Source organism: Chiloscyllium plagiosum, chromosome 15 (assembly GCF_004010195.1).
Source record: "Chiloscyllium plagiosum isolate BGI_BamShark_2017 chromosome 15, ASM401019v2, whole genome shotgun sequence".
NCBI classification, from domain to species: Eukaryota; Metazoa; Chordata; class Chondrichthyes; order Orectolobiformes; family Hemiscylliidae; genus Chiloscyllium; species Chiloscyllium plagiosum.
In genome coordinates, this window is record NC_057724.1 from 72,474,653 (window position 1) to 72,498,475 (window position 23,823).

Genomic DNA, 23,823 nt, shown 5'->3' on the forward strand with positions numbered 1-23,823 from the left:
TCGATTCTCCTGCCCCTTGGATGCTGCCTGACCCAGATGCGTTTTCCAGCAACACATTTTCAGCTCTGATCTCCAGCATCTGCAGTCCTCACTTTCACCACAGATCCCTGAAGGCAGGATAGGTCAATAGGGTAGATATGGATTTATCAGATGCCTTTATCAGTTGTGGGCATAGGTTATAAAAGCAGGGAGGTTACGCTGGAGCTATGAAGGACAATGGTTAGGCCACAGCTGGAGTACTGTCTACAGTTCTGGTCTCCTCAGGAAGGCTGTGATTGCATTGGTGGAGGTGCAGAGGGAATGCACAAGGATGTTGCCCTGTTTTGATCATTGTAACTAGGAAGAGAGGCTAGATATCTCAGGGTGTGTCCTTTGGAGCAGAGTAGGCTGAAAAGAGACCTAATAGATGTGTATATAGCGACAAGAGTTTGCACATTCTCCCCGTGTCTGCGTGGGTTTCCTCCCGGTGCTCCGGTTTCCTCCCACAGTCCAAAAATGTGCAGGTCAGGTGAATTGGCCATGCTAAATTGCCCGTAGTATTCGGTAAGGGGTAAATGTAGGGGTATGGGTGGGTTGCGCTTCGGCGGGTCGGTGTGCACTTGTTGGGCCGAAGGGCCTGTTTCCACATTGTAAGTAATCTAATCTAATCTAAAAAAAGAGGCATGGAGGCTGCACAGCTGCTTCTCACAGTCAAAGGCTCAATAACAAGGGGGTGTAATTATAAGTTGAAATGCACGTGATTTAGAGGGATTTTGAGGAAATTATTTTCACCCAGAGGATGAAGGGGATCTGCACTGCCTAAGAGGGTGACTGAAGACAAAAAAAAACTGCAGATGCTGGAATCCAAAGTAGAGAAGCAGGAGGCTGAAAGAACACAGCAAGCCAGGCAGCACCAGGAGTCATAGAGTCATAGAGATGTACAGCACGGAAACAGACCCTTAGGTCCAACTCGTCCATGCTGACCAGATATCCCAACCCAATCTAGTCCCACCTGCCAGCACCCGGCTCATATCCTTCCAAACTCTTCCTATTCATATACCCATTCACCTGCCTCTTAAATGTTGCAATTATACCAGCCTCCACCACTTCCTCTGGCAGCTCATTCCATACACGTACCACCCTCTGTGTGAAAAAGTTGCCCCATAGGTCTCTTTTATATCTTTCCCCTCTCACCCTAAACCTATGCCCTCCAGTTCTGGACTCCCAGACCCCAGGGAAAAGACTTTGCCTATTTACCCTATCCATGCCCCTCATGATTTTATAAACCTCTATAAGGTCACCCCTCATCCTCCGACATTCCAGGGAAAACAGCCCCAGCCTGTTCAGCCTCTCCCCATAGCTCAAGTCCTGCAACCCTGGAAACATCCTTGTAAATCTTTTCTGAAGCCTTTCAAGTCTCACAACATCTTTCTGATAGGAAGGAGACCAGAATTTCACGGAGGTGGAGAAGTCGACAATTCATAGTTCTTCAGGACTGGGGGTGGGTGTATGGGGAGCTGCAGATAAAGAGGGTGGCAGGGGGCAGGGTGGTAAAGTGGGGATAGGTGAAGACAGGTCGAGGATACAGCCTGGTTAGTCAATGGGAGGAATGAATCTAGTTGATGGCAGGAAGCTGTAGAAGGGATGGGCAGGGGCTGGGAGGGAGTCGAGAGATCGGGAGGGAGGTTATTTGAAATTGGAGAACTCAAAGTTGAGTCCTCTGTGCTGTAGGCTGCCCAGGCGGAAGATGGGGTGTTGTTCCTCCAATTTGCGGTGTGGTTCGTTGTGATAATGGAGAAGGCCAAAGATGGTCATGTCAGAAAGGTAGTGGTTGGAGGAATTGAAATGGACAGTTACTGGGAGATCCAGTTGGCGTCTGCAGACCCGGCTGTGATGCTCAGTGAACCGTTCCCTAAGTTTATGGCAGGAAACCCTACAGTTAAGAAGGTTTTGGGACAAGCACTTGAAAGGTCATAACATTCAAGGACATTGGCCAAGTGCTGGGGAGTGGGATTGGTATAAATTTAGTGTAGATTTTGTCAGTGCAGATTTGATGGGCTGAAGGGTCTCTTTTGTGCCGTCTGTTTCTATGATGATTCTATGAATAATATGGGAATCACAATAAATGAAGGCAGAAACTCAGCATGGATACACGGCTCTGCTGAGGAAGCACTTTCAGATAGAATCTTAAAGCATAGCCATTGGATTTGTAATTTGCCTGGTCATTAAAAATTACCTACTTATTCTTTCTCCTTTGTCTTTCTGTACACCTCAGCAAAGATTTGAGTGCATGTCCCATTCTGTTTTGGAAGTCAGGATTGGATTTTCTCTTTGCCTGATTGTTCTGAGCCTGAGCAAATTACCATTTTGCTCGAAAAAAATGTGTGTAAATGAGAAAAATGGGAAATGTCAGGAAAGTGAGGTGGAAGGAAAGGTGGACAGATTTGGAAATGGGAATAGTCAGAAAGGGAAAAAGGCAAAAGGAGGGGAGAGGGGAAAGAGCCAAAAAAGAGAAAAATAGCGAAAGGAAATTGGAAAAAAGACCAGATGACCAGAAGATATAGGAGCAGAAGTAGGCCATTCAGCCCATTGAATATTCTGTGCTGTACAATGAGATCATGGCAGATTTGATAATCCCCAACTCCACTTTCCTGTCTTTACTCCATAACCCCTGATTCCCGTACTGATTAAAAATCCCTTTCTCTCTTGGCCATGAATAAACTTAATGATAGCTTCTCCAGCTGCCTGTGGTAAAGAATTACAGATTCACTACTTGATTTGATTTGACTTGATTTGATTTATTATTGTCATATGTACATGAGTACACTGAAAAGTTTTGTTTTGTGTGCAGTACAGACAGATATTACTATACAAAGATCATAGGGTGATAGAACAGAGTGGGGAATACAAAGCTACAGTTGCAAAGAAGATGCACAAAAAGCAAGATCAACATTAGACTTGAAATTTGAGAGATAAGATTACTTACAGTGTGGAAACTGGCCATTCAGCCCAACAAGTCCACACCAACCCTCCAAAGAGCAACCCACCCAGACCCATTGCCCTCTGACTAATGCACCTAACACTATGGGCAATTTAGCATGGCCAATTCACCTGACCTGCACATCTTTGTGCTATGGGAGGAAACCAGAGCACCCAGAGGAAACCCGCACAGACACAGGGAGAATGTGCAAACTCCACACAGACAGTTGCCTGAGGCAGGAATTGAACCCAGGTCTCTGGCACTGTGAGGCAGCAGTGCTAACCACTGCGCCACCATGCCGATCCATTCAGAAGTCTAATAACAGCAGGAAAGAAGCTGTTGGTTCGTGTGTTTAAGGTTTTGCATTTTCTGCCTGACGGAAGAGATTATAACCTGGGTGGGAGTGATCTTTGATGATGATTACTGTCTGAGAGAAGAAATTCCTCCTCATCTCTGTCCTAACTAGGTGACCCCTTACTCTGAGATTATGCTGTTTGGTCCTAGACTCCCCCAAAAGGGGGAACCACCTTTCCTCATCAACCGTGTCAGGTCCACTAAGAATCTTATGTTTTAATAAGGCTGACTTTCATTCTTCTGAATTCCAATGAGTACAAGCCCAACCTACTCAATCTCTCCTGATTAGACAGTCCCTCCATACTTGGGATCTACCCAAGTGAACCTTCTCTGGACTGCCTCCAATGTTAATATATCTTTCCTCAGATAAAGGAACCAAACTGTTTACAGTGTTTCACTAGTGCCTCATGTATTTCAGTAAGACATTCCTATTGTTAAACTTGATTCCTTTTGAAATAAATGTCATGTTTTGTTTTCCTTCCCTATTATCTACTGAACTTGGATGCTAGCTTTACGCACGAGGGCTCCTAAATTCCTCAATCAATAGCATTCTGCAGTCTTTCCCAATAATATTCAGTGCCTCTATTCTTCCTGCCAAAGTGTGTAACCTCATATTTTCAAACATTATATTTCATTACTAAGCTTTTGCCTTCTCACTTAACATGTCTATATTGCTCTGTACACTCCTTGTATCAATCCTCACCACTTGCCTTCCCATTTACTTTTGTATCATCTGCATGCTTGGCAAAAGTACATTCCATTTCCTCATCCAAGTCATTAATTTACATTGTAGATGACTGTGGCCCCAGCACCGCTCCCTCTTGCACTCCACTAGTTACAGACTGCCTCCTAGAAATGCCCCTCCTTGTCACAACTCTGTCATCTATTAGTTAGCTAACCTGCTAGTTATGCTCATATGCTACCCCGATTGCCATTACCTTGTTTAGTAGCCTAACATGTGGCGCCTTTTAAAACACCTTCTGAAAATCCAAATACATTAAATATACTATTTCCTATTTAGCCATCCTGCTTACTATCTCATTAAAGAATTCTAGTAAATTTGTCGTAAATTCTCCCTCATGAAGCTATGCTGATTCTGCTTGGTCATATTGCATTCTTCTAAATTCTCTGCTTTTCTATTTCTATAATAGACTCTAACATTTCCCCAACAACAGATGTTGAACTAACTGGTTTATAGTTAGCTGCTTTTTGTCTTGTTCCATTTTTGAATACAAATGTTATGTTGGCAGTTTTGTAATCCTCTGGGAATTTTCCAGAATTTAAGGATTCTTGGAAGACTACTAACACTGCATCCATTATCTCTGTAGCTAGTTCTTTTAATATCTGAGGATGCATCCCATCGTAATCAGGGGACCTATCAGTTTTCAGCCCCATTAATTTTCCTAATATGGATTTTTAAGAAAATGTTTTGCATTTATTTCCTCTCCTTTGTTTGTAGCCATGGGGACTGGGGTGGACAAAGTCAGAAGTCACATTAGATAACCTGGTGTCATGTGACTTCTGACTTTTCCCCCTTGATTGATCTAGGATATTTGGTTGGCATGAACAAGTTTGGCCAAAGGGTCTATTTCCATGTTGTAAATCTCTATGACTCTATTTTGTACTTTTGGAATGCTATCAGAAGCAAATACAATGATGACTGATACAAAGTACTTACTAATCTCCTCCACCATTTCTGTTATTGCTTCCCCAGCCTCAAAGGGGCTAAAGGAAGGTAACAGAGATAAAATGAGGAGATATGAAAAGGAAGAAATCAATGTTGAATTTTACATCTGCCAACATGGATTTAAAACTTTTATTTCAAGAATAAGTTCTTCACCTCCAAAGATAAATAGTTTAAGGTTGGAACTGATTGTTGATAATATTAGTAAGCAAACACTTAAAATGTTTGTGCAACTATTAAGAGGCATCTGCCTGATCTTCATCCCATTTATTCTGAAAGAACAAAAAGGGGATAGGTTCAACATTGGACCAGGGGTCCACTCTGCAGGATTGCAACACTGTAACAGCAGTGCAGATAAAATCCTCCTCTATTTTGTTCCTAATATAAATGATTTAGAAATGAACACAATCTAAATATGAAGGAAAGTATGATCCCATTTAAAATCACAATTTGTTTTATTTACTACTATACATTATCTAAATAAAACTGGGGCAGTCCGTCTTAATATCACAAGATTAACAAAGTAAATCTCCCTAAACTCAACTAATCCAGAACCCGCAGAGCAATTACACAGCAGTAAACAACACTAATTCGACTCAAACGTTCTCCAAACAACTGAACATGCAATTCTTAAGTGCACTGAAGCCTACTTTCAGAATATGACAATGAATGATTTTGCAACAAAGCAGTGTGCTGTTTACATCGAATTACATGGAATTTACAGCACTGAAACAGACTATTCATTCCAACTGGTCCATACTAATGTCTATATGCTTCATGGAAGCTTTCTTTCACCTTGTTTTAGAATTAAAATTAGCATTAGAATTAGCCATTATTGTCACATATACTCAACGAGTATAGTGAAAAGTTTATACGGCTCTACTTATAATATCAACTTAATTAAAAAAGGTACCTAGGCAAAGCTTCTTTAGTTACAAGACCTTAGACAACAGAGAAATAAAATGTTCAGCATTGCAGAAATAAAAGTTTAGAACACCAGGCCATGCTGGCACCTAGCTTCCAGACTGTACCTTGCTTTGACTCCCATGCCGTCCTCCCTTGTATTCAACCACATTGCAATAAATATCCATGGTTTCCATCTTGACTATCCTATTGGGCAGTGCACTCCACACTGTCATCATTTTCTAAGGAAAGAAATTGCTTCGGAATTCTATAGTTCTTTGTTACTATCGCCCCAACATTTTTTTCCTGACAGTTGGAAACCTCTTCCCCACAACCAATAGGAAACTCTTCCCACGTGGCAATCAGTCTCTTTGAAATTCCTGGATTAGTTGAGTCGAGGGAGATTTACTTTGTTAATCTTGTGATATTAAGACTGACTGTCCCAGTTTTGTTTAAATTATAAATAGTAGGAAATGAAACACATGGTGATTTTCATAAAGAGCTGCAGGTGCCTCAAGATGTAAAACGAAAACAAAAATTGCTGGAGAAACTCAGCAGGTTTGGCAACATGTATGGAGAGAGAAACAGAGTTAACATTTTGAGTCAATTGAGTTTCTGAAGAAGAGTCACTGGACTCAAAATGTTAGCTCTGTTTCTCTCATCACTGATTGCTGGAGTTTCTCCAGCGATTTTTGTTTTCATAAAATTCATCGAATCTCTACAGTGTGGAAACAGGATATTCAATCCAAGAAGTCCACGCCAATCCTCTGAAGAGTAACTCACCGAATCCCATTCTCCTACCCTATTGCTCTTCATTTACCCCTAACTAATGCACCTAACTTATGCATCCCTGAACACCATGGGCAATTTAGCATGGAGGTCAACATTAGAGTGGTGCTGGAAAAGTATAGTAGGTCAGGCAGCATCCGAGGAGCAGGAAAATCGATGTTTCGGGCAAAAGTTTTGCCCATAACTTCGATTTTCCTGCTCCTTAGATGCTGCCTGACCTGCTGTGCTTTTCCAGATCCACTCTAATCTTGACTCAAATCTCCAGCATCTGCAGTACCCACTTTCACCTCGCAATTTAGTATGACCAATCCATCTAACCTGCACATCTTTGGATTGTGGGAGAAAACCGGAGTACACGGAGGAAACCCATGCAGACACAGAAAGAATGTGCAGACTCCACACAGACAGTCACTTGAGGCTGGAATCAAACCTGGGCCCCTGGCGCTGTGAGGCAGCAGTGCTAACCACTGAGCCACCATGTTTGAAATTATGTTCTTTTAACAATTGAAAAGTAGAGTCCCAAACAGAGGGTTTGAGAGCTCAAAGCTGAGTCTCAATTCTTCCCTTTGGAGGTTCTGAGAAGATAATATTGACAAGTTCTGCCTGAAATTGGTTGGTGGTGGAGTACGCATCAGGTGCAATATCAACACATCCATGCCAGGAAGAAACAAATTGAAACCATCGCTACATTGAAGAAATGCAATTTCACTAGTCAACCAAAAAGGATAAAGAGAGCACATACCCCTGAACACTGTCACCTCATAATTCTCCTCCACAACCCTGACCTGGATATGTATCAACTAACCCCTTATCATTAACAAGGGATTAAGGGTTAGGACTCCCTTGTTAATGATAAGAGAGTACCTGATACATATCCTCCACTTCCTCGGAGTGGAATTGAGTCCAGACTCTCCACGATGTTACTGAATAGCAGAAAAAGCTCAAAGGGTTGAATGACCCACTCCTGCTCCTAACTTTTATATGACTTATCATTGGATCAAATTCTTGGAACTCCTTCCCTGAGAGCACTATGGTTGCACAGACACCACAGGGACAGCCTTGGTTCAAGATAAATGCCAACCATCAACTTTTGAAGAGAGGTGTGGTGCTACACTGATCATACCACCAAGCTAACCACCCAGGAACCTGCAGAAATTGTCCCATATACTCGAACAACATTCGAGGAATTTAAGGTTTGATTTGTTAGAATTAAATTTCTTAAAACTGGAGCTCAAAGTAATGATGACCATCAAACTACTGTGAGATGTTAAAACCCCAGCTGATTCACAATCATGCTTAGGGATAGTACTCTGCCATCTGACCCCGGAAAGTGAAATAAAAAGCAAAAGTGTTGGAAATACTCAGAACATCAGTGGAGAGAGAAACAGAGCTAATTGTCCCGATCAATGGCCTTTTGTCAAAACTTAGAAAATGTAGAAAGAAAGGAAAGTAAAGAGGAAAGAAAATCAGTTCTGTGCAGAGAGGAAGGCAGGCAAGATCAAATATTGAAAGGGATGAGATAAAGCAAAAGGGAAGGTACTGAAACAACTAAAGAAACAATGGATGGAAGCTGTAAATGGGAGAAGCAGAATTATTGACAGTTGTGACTGAAAATAAAAGGGGCAGTGATTATGTGTCTGAGGTGATTGAAATTAACATTATCTCCAGAAAAAGTGTCTAGTTTAAGGACAAGGTGCTGTTGGGTTTTATTGAGATAGTGTAAGAGGCTAGTAAGTATGGAGCCTGAGAAATGTGAATGCATCTGAGACCAGTTTCTGAAATATGCGAGCAATGTCGCTCACTGGTCTTCAAGGAGCAGTTCATTGCCACCTTCTCAAGAGCAATGAGGGACAGGTGGTAAATGCTGGTCATGCATGGGACATTCACATCCTGGAAATGAATTTAAACTCATAAGCATGAGCAGTAAGAACCAGCATTGTTGGCAACATCCCATTCCAAGAATGAATCTAAGCAACTGAGGGCAGACTGAGTGAGCCAGAGGGTGGGATGTGATTTTAAGCAGGCCTTGGAGAAATACCAGAAAACTCCCCATTTACCCAGTACTCTCAATACAACTGAATGTGTAAATGCTACACTGTGGCTTGGAGTTTTAGGCAAAAGAGAAGTCTAGTCTTTGAGGTTAAATTAAAAGCAGATGTAAGGCCTAGGGAGTTGTAGTAACGTCAGTGTAAAGGTACCAAGAAACCCCTGTACTTTGCACCATTAAATGGGGAGGAAAAATTACAGCATGTGCATAAGTCTGGAACTTAATACAATGGCAGATCAAACTATTCAATTACGTTCACCTGGGTGACACTGCATTTTGGTGAGGTATGTGAGTTATCAACGAGGTCACAGATAAGACTAATCTGGATAGCGTCACTAGCTCAGGCCATAACTCAAACTTAATTCAGATGATAATTACCAGACCTGAAGCAATTACTCTGTAGATAACTGCGTCAACTGTTAGCTGCTCTTAGAATGATGGGTTGCAATCTTCTAGCACTCAACTCAGCACATGTTCTCACTGCAAGTGCTCACACCGTTAAGAACAGGACTTATCTAAACAAATAAAGTGACAAGAAGCAATGCTGCCACTGGTTAATGTAGCAGCACCTCATCGCAACAACTTAGTGCAAGGCAGATCCAGATAAGCCTCTGTGACACTCCAATCAAAGATGCTACGATTTATGAAATGTTCCAGTGTAACAGCAGACCTCTGATTAGCTCTGTGGCAGGAACCTGGTCCAACTTCAATCATTGAAAGAAAGTACTGGCATTTATCGAAGTCTGCCTGTACACAGTGATGTACACAGCATGCCTGCATCTCTTTTCCCAGTTTATAAGCTGTTTTCTTTCACATCTTGTCATGGAGATTGAGGAGGTCTCACTCAGACTGCACCGGTTGGAAAATATTTTGATAGGGTAAGTCTGGACCATTAAAAATCCAATCGATGACCAATGCTTTGTCAGGCTGATGGAAAATGTCCATCGATGTTTTAATTGATGGGTGAGTGGGTAACACAGCTAACTTTGAGCCAGGAGGTGGCGGGTTCAAACCCCCACGCCGTAGACTCATAAACATAATCCAGTCTGACGCTGCCAAGGGGACAGCACTGAGGGAACAGCAGCACTGTCAGAGGCATAGTGCACAGGATGAGACATTAACCCAAGGTTCCATTTGCTGTCTCCACTGGGCTGTGAGAAAGCTTGTAGCAAGCACACCCACTTGAAGATGAACCCAGGAGTTCTTCCCTTGAGGTAAGCCCCTAAGCAAGGCAACTTGCTTGGTGGGATCTTGCTGTGCTGTCATCTGTTGCTGCAATGGTGATGACATTTCAAAGGCACCTTGAAAGTGCTTTGTAAATTATTGCTTTTAATGATTGAGGTTGAGTTGGTCTTGGTTTTGGCTTGAAGGTTGGACAGTTTCCTGCTTGTCCTGTGGGTTAGCTCTACCTAAGCGAAAGATGGAGTTTCTAAAGGAGCTGGTCCCACAATGTTGGTTAACCCTTTCAGGTCCCACGTATCTTAGACAACGCTGACCACTTCCAACCCAGGAAGGAGTTGAAGGCCCTGTGAGAAAAGATTTATTCCAAGGGTTTGTAGATCTTTAGCTCAGCAGAGAATTTAGAGGCACCAGCATAATCATCTTCAGGGCAGAGATGGGTTCAAATGAAATTTAGTAGATGTAAAAAAAATTTTAAAATTCTGGAAATACTCTGGTGGCACTTATGGAGAGAGAATTGGAGTTAATATTTCAGAGCAACAAACTTCCTTTGGTAGATCCTCTGGTGCTGAATAATAAAATTAATGCAAAATACTGTGGGTGCTGGAAGTCTGAAAATAAACATACAGTATAAAGCAGAAAATGCTAATTCTATTTTTCTTTCCACAAATACTTCCCGATCATTATTTCCAGCATTTCTCTTTTTTGTTTTAATTTCTGATGTGCAGCATCCAATGGTGTTTTGCAGTTCATAAAACAGTGTTCAAAATGACAAAGGGTCTTGATAGAGTAAATAAGGAGAAACTGTTTCCACTGACAGACAGGTCGGTAACTAGAAGACATGGTTTAAGGTGATTGACAAAATGCAAGGTGACATGTGGGAAAAATATTTTATGCAGCAAGTTGTTATGATGTGTGACACATTGCCTGAAAGGATGGTAAAAACAGATTCACATGTAATGTTCCAAATAAAATCAAATAAAAGCTGTAAGGTAAAATGTTTGCAGAACAATGGCAAAAGAAATAAATTAATAAAGTAATTGGGTAGCTCTTTCAAAGGGCTAGCATGGGCGGTGATAGGCCAAGTGGCCTTGTTTTGTGCTATTTATTTATCAGGCAAATAATTAACTTTACAAGTCAAAATGATAATTGGTGGTTTTCTCTCTCCCAGAACTGCTATGTCTTTCCAGCACATTCTATTTCAGTTTAGTTAAAACGCTAACTGGTTATCAATGGGAAGGCAGCAAGTGTCTGTAATGGCCCCATTGAGTTTTGCTTATTTACAGCTGCATTGGCAAATACCTTAGCAACTGTGACACAGGCACTAGTCCAAGTGTGGAGATTATGGAGGGATTTCCATACTGTCTGCCAGGGGAAAGGTCATTGTAAGAATGCTACTCAGTTGCCTCCTCCTAGTGGCTGAAGAACTCCTCCATAAGTCTCATGTGGCTCTGACTCAACAAGAGGCACAATGGACATGATTTCCAGTGTGTGACTAATCCAGGAACAGTGCAGGGAACAGCACCAGCCTCGGTACAGGGTCTTCTTCAATCTCACAAAGACCTTTGACTCTGCTGTCAACTGTGAGGGATTCCGGAATACTCTCCTCAAGTTCAGCTGTCTGTGGAAATTCTTCACAGTTCTCCACCTGCCTCACGATGATACATAAGCCCTGATCCTCACCAATGGACACAGCACAGACCCAATACCCAAAGTGGGGTCAAGCAGGGCCGCGTTACCACACCAACTACCTTCATCATTAGAACACTCCATCCCATCTCCTGAAGCTCCCTGCCAGAGTGGAGCTAACCAGCAGGTACAAACTGTAATCTATTCAATCTTCAGGCCAGAATCAAGACCAGCCCAACTTCAGTCATTGAGCTGCAGCACACAGACAATGCATGAAGAGGCTGAGCTACAAACCTTCTTTGACTGTGGTGTATGAGAGAATGGGTCTCAGATGAAATATCTGGAAAACATGGGTTCTCTGTCAGCCCATTCCTGCCACACTGCATTGTCCCTGACAGTGAGATGCTAGACAACAGTGATCATTTCCCATACCTCAGGAGCTTCCTCTCAGTACTAACAGGCACTGACGATGAAATCTAACATTGATTTAACCTGATTCAATCCTTCCATAAGCCCTTCCTCATTCCTGAAGAAGGGCTTATGCCCGAAACGTCGTTTCTCCTGCTCCTTCGATGCTGCCTGACCTGCTGCGCTTTTCCAGCAACACATTTTTCAGCCCTTTTTCATTCCTCCCATTGACCAACCAAGTCGTACCCTCTACCTGTCTTCACCTATCCCCACTTCACCACCCTGCCCCCGCCACTCACTTTATCTGCAGCTCCCCCTACCCCAGTCCTGAAGAAAGGTTACACCCGAAACGTTGACTTCTCCAGCTCCTGATGCTGCCTAGCTTGCTGTGTTCTTCCAGCCTCCTGCCTGTCTCCAGTACAGTCTTCAGCCTACTGACGGGCAGAGTCTTCAAAGTCTGAGACCCAAACCCAACACTAAGCTCATTGTCTATGGAGGGACCCCCCCACCCCGCAACTCCTGTAAGCATCAGAAACATGGACCATGCACAGCAGAATGCCTCAAATCCCTGGAGACTTTATTACCACCACTACCTTTGCAAAATACTGTAAATCCACTGGCAGGATGGGTTGTACCAATGTGAGTATCTTCTACCAGGCTAATGTCCCCAGTACTGAGGCATTAGTCTCACATGACCGACTGCGATGGGTGTGCTACATCATCTGCATGCCCGACACAAGACTCCCGAAACAAGTGCTTGACTCCGACCTCCATAATGGTAGGTGATCACTGGGAGAGATGAGGAAATACCACCGTGGAAGCCTTCCAAATGCAACATCTCCACAGACACATGGGAATCACTTGCCCCTGGGACACACAAACCAGAGAAGGAGCATTGGCTAGGATGCCAAGTGTAAGCATGTGGGGGCCAAGTATAAACAGTGGAAAGAGCATAAGCAGAGGCCAGAGCATCCCACCAACCAGGCTCAACAAATACCACCCCCTACCCCCGCACCTCTACTGACCTTGACCTGTGCCAGAGTCCGCAGCTCCAGGACTGAACTATTCAGCCATCACACAACCCCACCCAGAGCACCTTCCCCACCCTTGGAAGAAGTTGGGATATTCATTGACCTTAGATTAAGATAAATTAAGATAAATGCTTGGCACAACATCGTGGGCTGAAGGGCCTGTACTATGCCGTACTGTTCTATGTTGTCTGTTCTAAGAAGACTGGAGAAGATGCAAAACCGATTCTTGCAGGGAACTGACCATGACGTTGAGGTGGCTACAGGATGACATCAAACGGAGAGCTTGTACATACCAGGAGAGCCTGAATAGCCTCAAGAGAAGGGAAGGCTGAGGGGCAATCTGTAGAGTTCATTAGAATTCTGAAAAAGGTTTAATCATATAGATATCGAGATGTTTTTACTTGTATAAGGGAGACCAAAACTAGGAGCCATAAATTTAACAATCAACCCAACAGAGAATTCAACAGAAACCTTTCAGCCAGAGAGAGGTTAGAATGTAGAAATCATTACCAGATGGCGCAGTTGAGACAAATAACAGAGATGTGTTTAAAGAAAGACTGGATAGACACATGAAGCACAAAGGAATATGTTAACAGGATGAGAATAATTGATTTACAATGGGTATAAGCACCAACAGAGAGTAGGTGGGCTGAAAAGCCTGAGTGTGTTATCTCAGTGAGTGAACATGAAGGGAATTGCTCAGTTATGCTCTGGTATTGGATGTATTGTATGGGATAGCTCTTGTCAGGTAGTGGTAGTATCTCTACCTCTGAGCCATGAAGCCTGGGTTCAAATCCCACCTGCTCCAACCTGTATAATAACACCTCTGATCTGCGGGATGGTTAGCTCAGTTGGCTGGATGGCTGGTTTGCAATACAGAGTGATACCAGAAGCGAGAGTTTAATTCCTGCAGCAGTTGAGGTTACTGTGAAGGACTCTCCTTCTCAACCTCTGCCCCTTACCTGGTGACCTTCAGGTTAAACCACTACTAGTCATCTCTGTCTAAAGAGAGAGTATGACTATGGTCTAGTAAGACTATGGTGACTCTACCTTTAATAACATCTTTGAACATGTGGATCAGGGGAAGTATTGAACGTTTCTTGTGGTACAGTGGTAGTGTCCCTAACTCTTAGCCAGGAGTCCTGAATTAATAACCCAAAATTGCTGGAGAAACTCAGCAGGTCTGGCTGCATCAGTGGAGTGAAAACAGAGTTAACATTTCAGGTCCAGTGACCCTTCTTCAGAATGCTTTAGTGTTCTGGATTCAAAACATGAAATCTGTTTCTCTTACACAGATGCTGCCAGACCTACTGAGTTTCCCCAGCAATTGCAGATTTCCAGCCTCTATAGTCCTTGGATGTAGGTTTGTTCTCTGAGCTGGAAGGTTCATTTCCAGATGTTTTGTTACCCTACTAGGTAACATCTTTAGTGGGCCTCAGGCAAAGCAATGCTTTCTATTTATATGTTTGGGTTTCTTTAGGTTGGTGAAGTCACTTCCTGTTCCCTTTCTCAGGGGGTGGTAGATGGGGTCTAATTCAATGTGTTTATTGATAGAGTTCCGGTTGAATGCCACGCTTCTAGGAATTCTCGTGCGTGTCTTTGTTTGCCTTGTTCTAGAATGGATGTATTGTCCCAGTCAAAGTGGTGTCCTTCCTCATCCGTATCCAAACATATAAATAGAAAGGAGGAATTTTCAGCATTGCTTCACCTGAGGCCCACTGAAGATGATACCTAGTAAGGTAACGAAACATCTAGAAATGAAACTTCCAGCTCAGCGAGCAAACCTACATCCAAAACCTCAGCCTGAGCTACAAATCTTCTCACAACTCTATCGTCCTTTTTGTTTTGTTTAGACTCCAGCTCAAGTTCTGCCTGCTCCAAAGGAGTGTAATAGCATTCTGAACACATGGATCAGGATAATTATGGAATGGTGTGGTTGGACACATGCCATCTCTCATGCGGTTGAAATGCCAGGGAGAAAAGATCTCCGTGACACTTCTCATTCATTACCACATCCCTGTGCACTCGGAGCTGCTGAAGGAGATTTCTTTTCATCCCCTCTTATGTTCCTGCAAAATATTTAAACTGAGGTATAGTTCTGACCCTCACTCTGGCATTGGATGATGACCTGGTAAATCTTTGCAAATAGCTGGTTGGGTCTTCCTGTTTGTCAGTGAAGGGGGTGTGAGTGCTCTGTTGATAGCTCTTGCCTCTCTGTCATCTGAAACCGGACAGTTTCAAGTCGGCAGCAATATTAGTAACAGATACGTCGAGCTTATAAATAAATAGCAGGCCAGATCCAAGCCTGAAGTTAGGCATACAGCCATTGAGTCAGTGATACTGCAAAAACAGAATTCAAGATGTAAAGATCCAAAGAATAATTGGAACACTGTATGCAATTCCCATCTACAAAGAGCTCCAAATATAGTTGACAATACTGAAACAGACTAATGCATTTGATTCAAAAATTAGTTACAACATTTTTGTTTTGAATTGTACATTTGCTTTTGCAATGTGTTGTCCACATCCAAATTGTTGAAATTTGCATATAACAGATATAGTTATTCAGCATTGGTACCAATTCCTCTTTCTATACCTGAATTCAGAAAACTATTAATTGTGAAATACACAGCCCACGCACCCCAACCCTTGCCAACCTTCAATGCCACTGCAGGATCACAATGTACTTCCCTCTCAAGAGTCCACAATTAATTGATGGAAAAGTCTGACATAGCAGGAGGACTAAAATACGACAGTTGCTTAAAGAGTTTGTCATATTCCCTGTGTATACCACAAACCCTGATTACATTCCTAGCAACTCCTTCCCCTATAACATAGCAAGGTTGTGATGGTAGTTGCAGAAGGGAATAGACTGCCTTTATACTCACATAGAAGCAGGAATAGGCCATTCAGCCCAGAGAGCCTGTTCCATCACTCAATGAGATCATGGATGATCTGTGGCCCATTCCTCTTAATAACTTTGCTTCTTAAAATGTAGAAATCAACGCAGGCCAAAAGAGTGGTCAAGAAGGCATACTGCAAAAACAGATGGGGTACTGAGCACAAGAGTTGGCAGGACATGTTACAGCTGTAGAAGACTTTGGTTCAGCCACACTTGGAATACTGAGCATTGTTCTAGTTGCCATATTACCAGAAGGATGTGGATGCTTTGGAGAGGGTGCAGAGGAGGTTCACCAGGATGTTGCCTGGTATGGAGGGCACTAGCTACAAAGAAAGGTTGAGTAGATTAAGATTATTTTTATTAGAAAGGCAGAGGTTGAGGGGGAACCTGATTGAGATCTACAAAATCATGAGAGGTGTAGACGGGGTGGATAGCAAGAAGCTTTTTCCCAGAGTCGGGGACTCAATTATTAGGGGTCATGAGTTCAAAGTGAGAGGGGAAAGGTTTAAGGGAGATATGTGTGGAAATTTCTTCACGCAGAGCATAGTGGGTGCCTGGAATGCGATGCCATCGGAAGTGGTAGAGGCCAGCAAGATAGTGTCATTTAAGACAGATACATGAATGGGCAGGGAGCAGAGGGATACAGATCCTTAGAAAATAGGTGACAGGTTTAGGTAGAGGATCTGGATTGGCGCAGATGTTCCTGTGCTGGAATTTTCTTTATTTATTGTATTATCAGATGGCGTAGTTGAGTTAAGAAATCTACGTCTCAGATTTAAAACTTACAACTGATCTAGCAACCATTGCTGCTTGTGGAAGAGAATTCCAAACCTCTACCACCCTTTGTGTGTCAAAGTGCATCCTAACATCTCTCCTGAACAGTCTGGCCCTAATTCTCAGACTGTATCCCTAGTTCTAGAATCCTCAACCAATAGAAATAATTTATCTTTATCTACCCTCCCTTTTCCTGTTAATATCTTGAAGACTTCCATCCGATCATCCCTTAACCTTCTGAATTCTAAAGAAAATATGTCTAGTTTGTATAATCTCTCCTCATAATTTAACCTCTGAAGTCCATGGATTATTCTTGTACTCCCTCGTTGGCCAACGTAATCTTCCTAATCTGGTGCCCAGATCTGCTCAGAGTACACCAAGTGATGTCTAACCAGGGTTTTGCATAACTGCAGCATAACTTCTGAATTCTGGTACTCCTGTCCTCTTGATATAAAAGCCAGCATTCCATTAGCTTTCCTAACTATTTTCTCTTTCATGATTGCTATTTGTCTTTGACACTCCAACTCTACACAAAGGACGTATGCAGCAACTTCATATTATCAGTCACACTGAAGACAGTCCTAGAATACCTCAAAGTGACCCAAACTGCTTCTCAGCCAATAAAGAACTCTTCTGAATTGTGGTCACCATTGCAATGCAGGAAATCACTGTGCACGCTGCAAGACCACATCGAGTCAAATTGGTTCGTGTTAAAACTGTCTGTTTTTTTTCAGTTTATGAAGGGAATAAATGCCTGCCCAAAATCCCTCGCTCTTTGTCAAGATTGTGCGTTGTGGAATCTACTTCTGTTCCCCTTAAAGTTCAGACAAGCTCTTGATTTAACATTTTATATAAAAGGTGACCTCGACAACAGCACAGCAGTCCCTCAGTACTGCACTCGGCACATCTGCTTTCACAATGAAGACCAGGTTTCTGGCTTACTGAACCAGTCATCTTCTAACTCAGCAGTAAGAGTTTGCCACCAGGCAGGTCATGGGTGAAGTTACAATATTAGATTAGATTAATTACAATGTAGAAACAGGCCCTTCGGCCCAACAAGTCCACACTGACCCGCCGAAGCGTAACCCACCCAGACCCATTCCCCTACATTCATCCCTTCACCTAACACTACGGGCAATTTAGCATGGCCAATTCACCTAACCTGCAAATTTTTGGATTGTGGGATGAAACCGGAGCAAACCCACGTAGACACAGGGAGAACATGCAAACTCCATACAGAGAGTCGCCTGAGGCGGGAATTGAACCTGGGTCTCAGGCGCTGTGAAGTAGCAGTGCTAGCCACCGTGCCCACCATGCCACCCAAACCTACATGGGGTAGTGTTGACCCTTGCTGCTGTTCTTGGTTCAAGCATGTCCACTAAAACATTCCAAAACCTTCTCTAAATCAGACAGTACAACATTAGGTAAAATAGCCTCGACTGTTATGCGTTCAAAAGTGAGAACAGTATATATCGTAAATTCCATTGTTGAAATGTGTTTGCGTACTAGGAAACAGTTTGGAATGTTCTAGACTTTCTGGCATTCATCCTCCTTGTTTTTCCCATCAGAATGTTTTCCACAATGGGTCATGATGTTTCCAGTTACCAAAGCCCTGAGCTCTGGAATTTCCTTCCTCAACCTCCCCTCTTCTCTCACTCTCTTCTCCACCATTCAGAATCTGACTGCTTTTATTGAACTTTTAGCTACCTTGCCCTGATGTCTCTTTATGTAGCTTAATGTCAACATTTGTCTGAACATGCTCCTGTGAAATGTGCCTTTGATTGATTCTTCACCACATTAAAGGTGCTATGTGAATGCAAGATGATACAGTTGTAGATTTTTTTTGAGTTATCATTATCCATATTGATCTCTGCAGGCAGGGATGATCAATAATTAAAATGGTCAGTGACAGAGAATCATATATTTTCACAGGCAGCCATATTATAACATCATTGACCTGTTGGTGTGGTTGATCAAATGAAGTGAGTCATGGCACATGTATTAAAAGTACCAGTCTAGGAGGCATCAACAGACATTTTGTCTGTTAAACAGGCAACTCCTCTTTTTCATTCAGAAATCCAAACCACTCAATCACTGACATCTTCATGAAAAAGTGTTGGTCAGTTTTGTTGGAGCAGGGCCTCTCCATGCTCCCAGCTTGCAGTCCCACTTGCAAGTGATGACAACTAATCAATAACCAGCCCAGGGATTTGGAATCTTCGCCATATATCAACATGGGTTACTATCTGAGGTGCCAAGACTGATGAAGTTTCCAGAGCGGAGCAAAAGAGATTGAGCTGCCATGTCCAATAGCAGAATGGCTTGTTCTAATTCCCAGCCCATGTTCACTCCACCTTGACAAAAGAGTGAACAGAGATGGAGGCCACTGGCCCCACTGTCTTTGTGCTGGCTCTTTGAAAGAGCTGTTCAATTATTCCCTCTCCTAGGTATTCTATCCCCCAAATTCTGCCAATCTCCCCTTTTCCAGTGTGCATCCAATTCTCTTTTGATCTGCTTCAGGCAGACTTACAGGCAATCCAAATGGTAACATCAAGTCAGAATGTGACTATCAATCAAACAGAAAACTGTTTCTCAGGCGTTTAAAAAGAAATGTGTCCCTTTAAGGACCATTGTGCCATCAGGGACTTCCAGACATTTCCTGTCCTGTGTCTCTAAAATCATTTCAAAGAGATTGTCAGTGGCATGCTGTTGAAACAATATAGCGCCATCACTCGGGTTTAAGTGCACCACTCAGATGAAGCCTTTGGGATCTCTTAAAGCAGAAAGACCTCAGGAACATGGTGTGGTGCTATTGTGAAAAACCTCTCTGTCCCAAGCAGTAAAACCCAGCACACTAACATCATAAAATTTCAAAATGACCTGCCTTTTATGTTGCGTCAGGCAACTCTGACACAATATTCCATCATGGTTGATAGCAGCAAATCAAATAGACCAATGTTTAGTTAATCATGCAGTAACTGCAATTAGACTTAGATATCTCAGGTCCAGATGCACACAAGGTGGACAAAGCAAATACGTCTGGTTCTGTCGCTCACGCTTCCTGGAGCAGGTCAGTAGTCTGTCACAGGACGCTAAAGTTTGCCAGGCGTCACTCTGCAACAAGTATGACTGACCAGGAGACTCTCCCAATTTGACCATCCATGTATTGGAAAGATTTAGATTCTAAATTGGCTGCATTATGGACACACCTTCGATGGTCATTAAGTCCCGGGATGGGAATTCAACCTGAAACTTCTGGAGAAAAGGTAGAGATGCTGCCTACTGCACATACCATCCTCCAACTGAAATTTCTACTCAACATGTTCAGATGCATATATCTGCGCACATGCGTGTGTTTAAAAGACAAAACTTTTGTTGCTGCCTCCTAGACTGGCACTTTTAATACATGTACATGAGTGTCAAAGGGATCAAGGGTTACTGGGAGAAAGCGGGAGAATGGGGTTGAGAAACCTATCAGCCATGATTGAATGGTGGAGCAGATCGATGGGCTGAATGGCTGAATTTATGCTCCTATGTTTTATAATCTTATGGTCTTATATCAGCAGCCACGGCTGTCCACATAAAACATACTGCATTATTTATTATTCACACATTTTCGGGAACAGTAAACTGCATTCCACTAGACATTGGCACTTGTTCATAGGATTGCCGCTGTGTTCAAGCTTTGAGATACATGTCAGATGTCACTAAAATAGAATCAATTGAGTCAAATTACTTTAGATAAACAGACAGAAGACAGAAACAGACGTAGTAAGTACAGAAATTAACCCAATGATTAATAATTGATCTTGCAAGCAACCTGCATAGTTGAACATTAACACAACCCCTCTGTTTGAAATCACAAAGTCTAGTGATGTTGTTGGGATTTTGTTTTTGGCTGCTGTCGCTGTGTTCCACTCTTAGGCAGACCTCAGTGAGAGCACAAAGACCCATGTGCAAAAATGTCAAAGAATCCACCATGTTTTATAATTAGAAAGTTCAAAGGTCAATTTTTTGCCAAAGACAAGGGGTGTGAGCAAGTCCTTCTGAAACAGGAATCATTTTCCATTAAAATAAAAACTCAGGTTACACTTTTGTTGTGATCTGAATGCCTTTCACACCATCGGATTGAGTGAGGTTCCAACATAATTTGACATTATGGACAGGATCGTACACCCTAAACAAAGGTGATCTGTTCCTGGTCAGGCTTTACGTTCATGTGCAACAGCTGTACCAGATACAATCTTATTAAAGTTGCCTACCAGTTCTGTAAATCTCCCCTCTTAACACCGATTTGCCAAAAAGGGATTTATATTAAATCTGAGACACAAACTGCCCTATACTGTTACAAGTACTCTCACAAGACAGACAGAATGGCTGTGATTTCCTGGAGAACGAACATTCCACTGAATATTATTTTGTTTGAAGAATAAGGTAACCATTAACTAATCATGTGTGTGCGGGGCTAAAGGTTATTGGTTTTTAAAACACAGGTCCCTTGTGAATCATCTGGATGTATAACGTCTCGAAACAGAAAGTTGACTCATGCCTCCTTAATGCAAAGCTTTTTCATATGGTATTGGACCAAATTAGGTCCATGCACATACATATTTATTCTAAATCATCTTTGTCTTTAGTGTAGCTGATCTGTGTTGCACTACCCATTGGAAGTGAGTTTGCAAAAACATGCAGGCTTCAAAAAGAAATTCTAATTTTATGAATCTTTACCAAAATGGAACTAAAAACCTTTGAGATTCATTGCCACGCTAACCATAGAGACGGTACACTCGTAACCTTAATGAATGGTTGCATAGTGTGACCAGCTGGACAGAAGAACAATATAAACATAACTTCACCATTCCCTAATCCCATTTTACATCATCAAAGACCAAATTCATATGCACCATTAAATCACCGTGGACCAAATACCTAATGCTATTACAACAATGAGGGTTAAATAGTCATTGCCCCTCATCCAATGAGAGGACTGCAGTTAAACTACAACTTGGCCAATTTAGAGTGGACACATTGAGACAAAGTCAACAATTGCAGGACAATACAACATTACTACTAAGACATTTACTGCCAAAATACTGACAGGAATCAGATGCACAGTCAATAGACCACAAAAGATTGGTACATGTCATCACTGAATCAAAAACAATGTAACATACTCTAATCATAGGCCTCTCAAGCACCAGCACACAATGACACTAAGTCAACAAACATTGGGCATCTACTACTACTTTGCTAGACTACCAAAGATCAAACAGATGTTCATTATTTACTTGCTAGAGTCTGAATGACCGCCACTTGACTGTTAGGACACAGGCAAAACACACTTCACTAGACCACCAGTGATAATGGGCACATGTACCTATAAAATCACTCTAAACAAAAACAAGAGGCAATATCAAGCCATGGAGCACGGGCAAGTAACAATAGAATCGGATTAAAGGAACAACTACCTTGGGAACATTCTCAAGCACCACTCACTAAATGGTGGCACATTGGTAGAATCTACAAAATGTTTTCACTCCCAATTTTGTCACTCAGAAAATGGCCATTTGGCCCGTTGATCGTCTGCTATACACACACAGGCACACATGCGCGCGCGCGCGCGCACACACACACACATGTGCCACATTGGATCATTGCACCTCCAGAAGGATACAAGTAAACCATCCCCATTCATCTTAAAGAGACAGCTCACTTTAGATGTTCATAGATCTGGCCAAATTGAGATTTCTCTCAATGGATTCAGTCTGGTCCACTTTAGAGAAAGCTGTTTGGTTTCTAAGTACAATTATCCCAAACCTAACCTGGATATTGTTGTTTAATATAAATTCTACACTTTAACCCTTTAAGAAGCAAAGAATTTGTTGAATCCCACCTCCCCCTTTGATCATAAGAGATTATCTTTATGTTATGACAGGTCCTACAAGTGAGCACAGTGCATGGACCTAGACATGTTTTTCAATGCAGCTTAGCAGCACTGAGAATATTACATGGAAAGGTTGTACCCAACATACATTTAAAAAAAAAACTGAGACTTCAGTCTTACTCTCACAAAACTACAACGTAGCTTTTTTTCCCCAGCGGGAAGCAAAAAAAAGGGACAAATTTCTTGTGTCCTGAAAGTTTTCAAGCACCCCCTAATACCATGTAAGTCTACCAAGATGATGTATTGAATGATCAAGCATTGCAATTTTATAACTCGCACCGGGAGGGTATAGCTTTAAGCACCTAACATTTTCCACACAAATATGTATATATATATATATTAAAAATGTGTGTGTTTGTGTCGGATGCTGACCTCAAAGGCCTGACAGTCACTCGTTAATTGGAAACATCTATTGACTTTCCCCGCAGGAATCTCCAGGCTACAACTTAAGTCAGTCAGTGTCATGGGGGCACTAGGTGTCTCTGGTGCGTTATATTCACCAAAGCTCTGGCAAGAAAAATAAAACACATCACAAAGCAAAGCTCCCAGCGAAAATAAAAATCAGTGTGGGCAAAATACAGACTCGCACTGACGCCAACGTGGATCTGCTTTGACAGAGGTGAGAAAAAAAAGGGCTGCAGTACAAACAGCGTTTCACAATGATAGCGACTGAGGAAGGCACTGGTAGCAGTGAAGCCTGTAGGAAAAGGGATGAAGCAACCTTATTCATAACAAAGGCTTAAAACACACACACACACACACAGACCTACCACGATTGCTCCAATTCCCAGTCTCTAAAGAAGTCAAACTCGAAAAGGTCCATCGCAGTTCTGCTGGTCAGGTCCCTGGAACTAGTATCCCTGACAGCAGTGGGCTTGACAGAACATACGATTGTTCTTGTTAACTGTAACCCGTACTGTACGTGCTGGCTGGGCTGGCTCTCACAGTGAGAGAATGCTGGCTCTTTGAGCCTGCCTTTAGATGTGCAAGGCAGACTGAACATTACACAGAGTGGGGTGGAGCTATAGGCAGCAAGAAGCCATGACATGGAGCCAGCATGCTATCAGCTCAGGATCTGGCACAGAGAAAACACACAGACACACTCACACAGACAAACAAACACACACTCACACACAGACAAACACACACACAGACAAACAAACACACACAGACAAACACACACAGACAAACACACACACACAGACATACATACACACACA

At 42.5% G+C, this 23,823-nt stretch overlaps 1 protein-coding gene across 2 annotated transcripts in view; it reads right to left on the reverse strand.

Annotated features, from left to right (window-relative positions):
- Positions 1–23,578, reverse strand: part of aff2 (AF4/FMR2 family, member 2) — a 526,072-nt gene extending 502,494 nt beyond the window's left edge. For both annotated transcript variants that reach the window (XM_043705172.1, XM_043705171.1), the window contains exon 1: positions 23,374–23,578. In XM_043705172.1, coding sequence (XP_043561107.1) covers positions 23,374–23,426 — 53 coding nt within the window. In that variant the 5' untranslated portion in view covers positions 23,427–23,578. The remainder of the gene's footprint in view (positions 1–23,373) is intronic.
- Between the last annotated feature and the right edge of the window lie 245 nt (positions 23,579–23,823).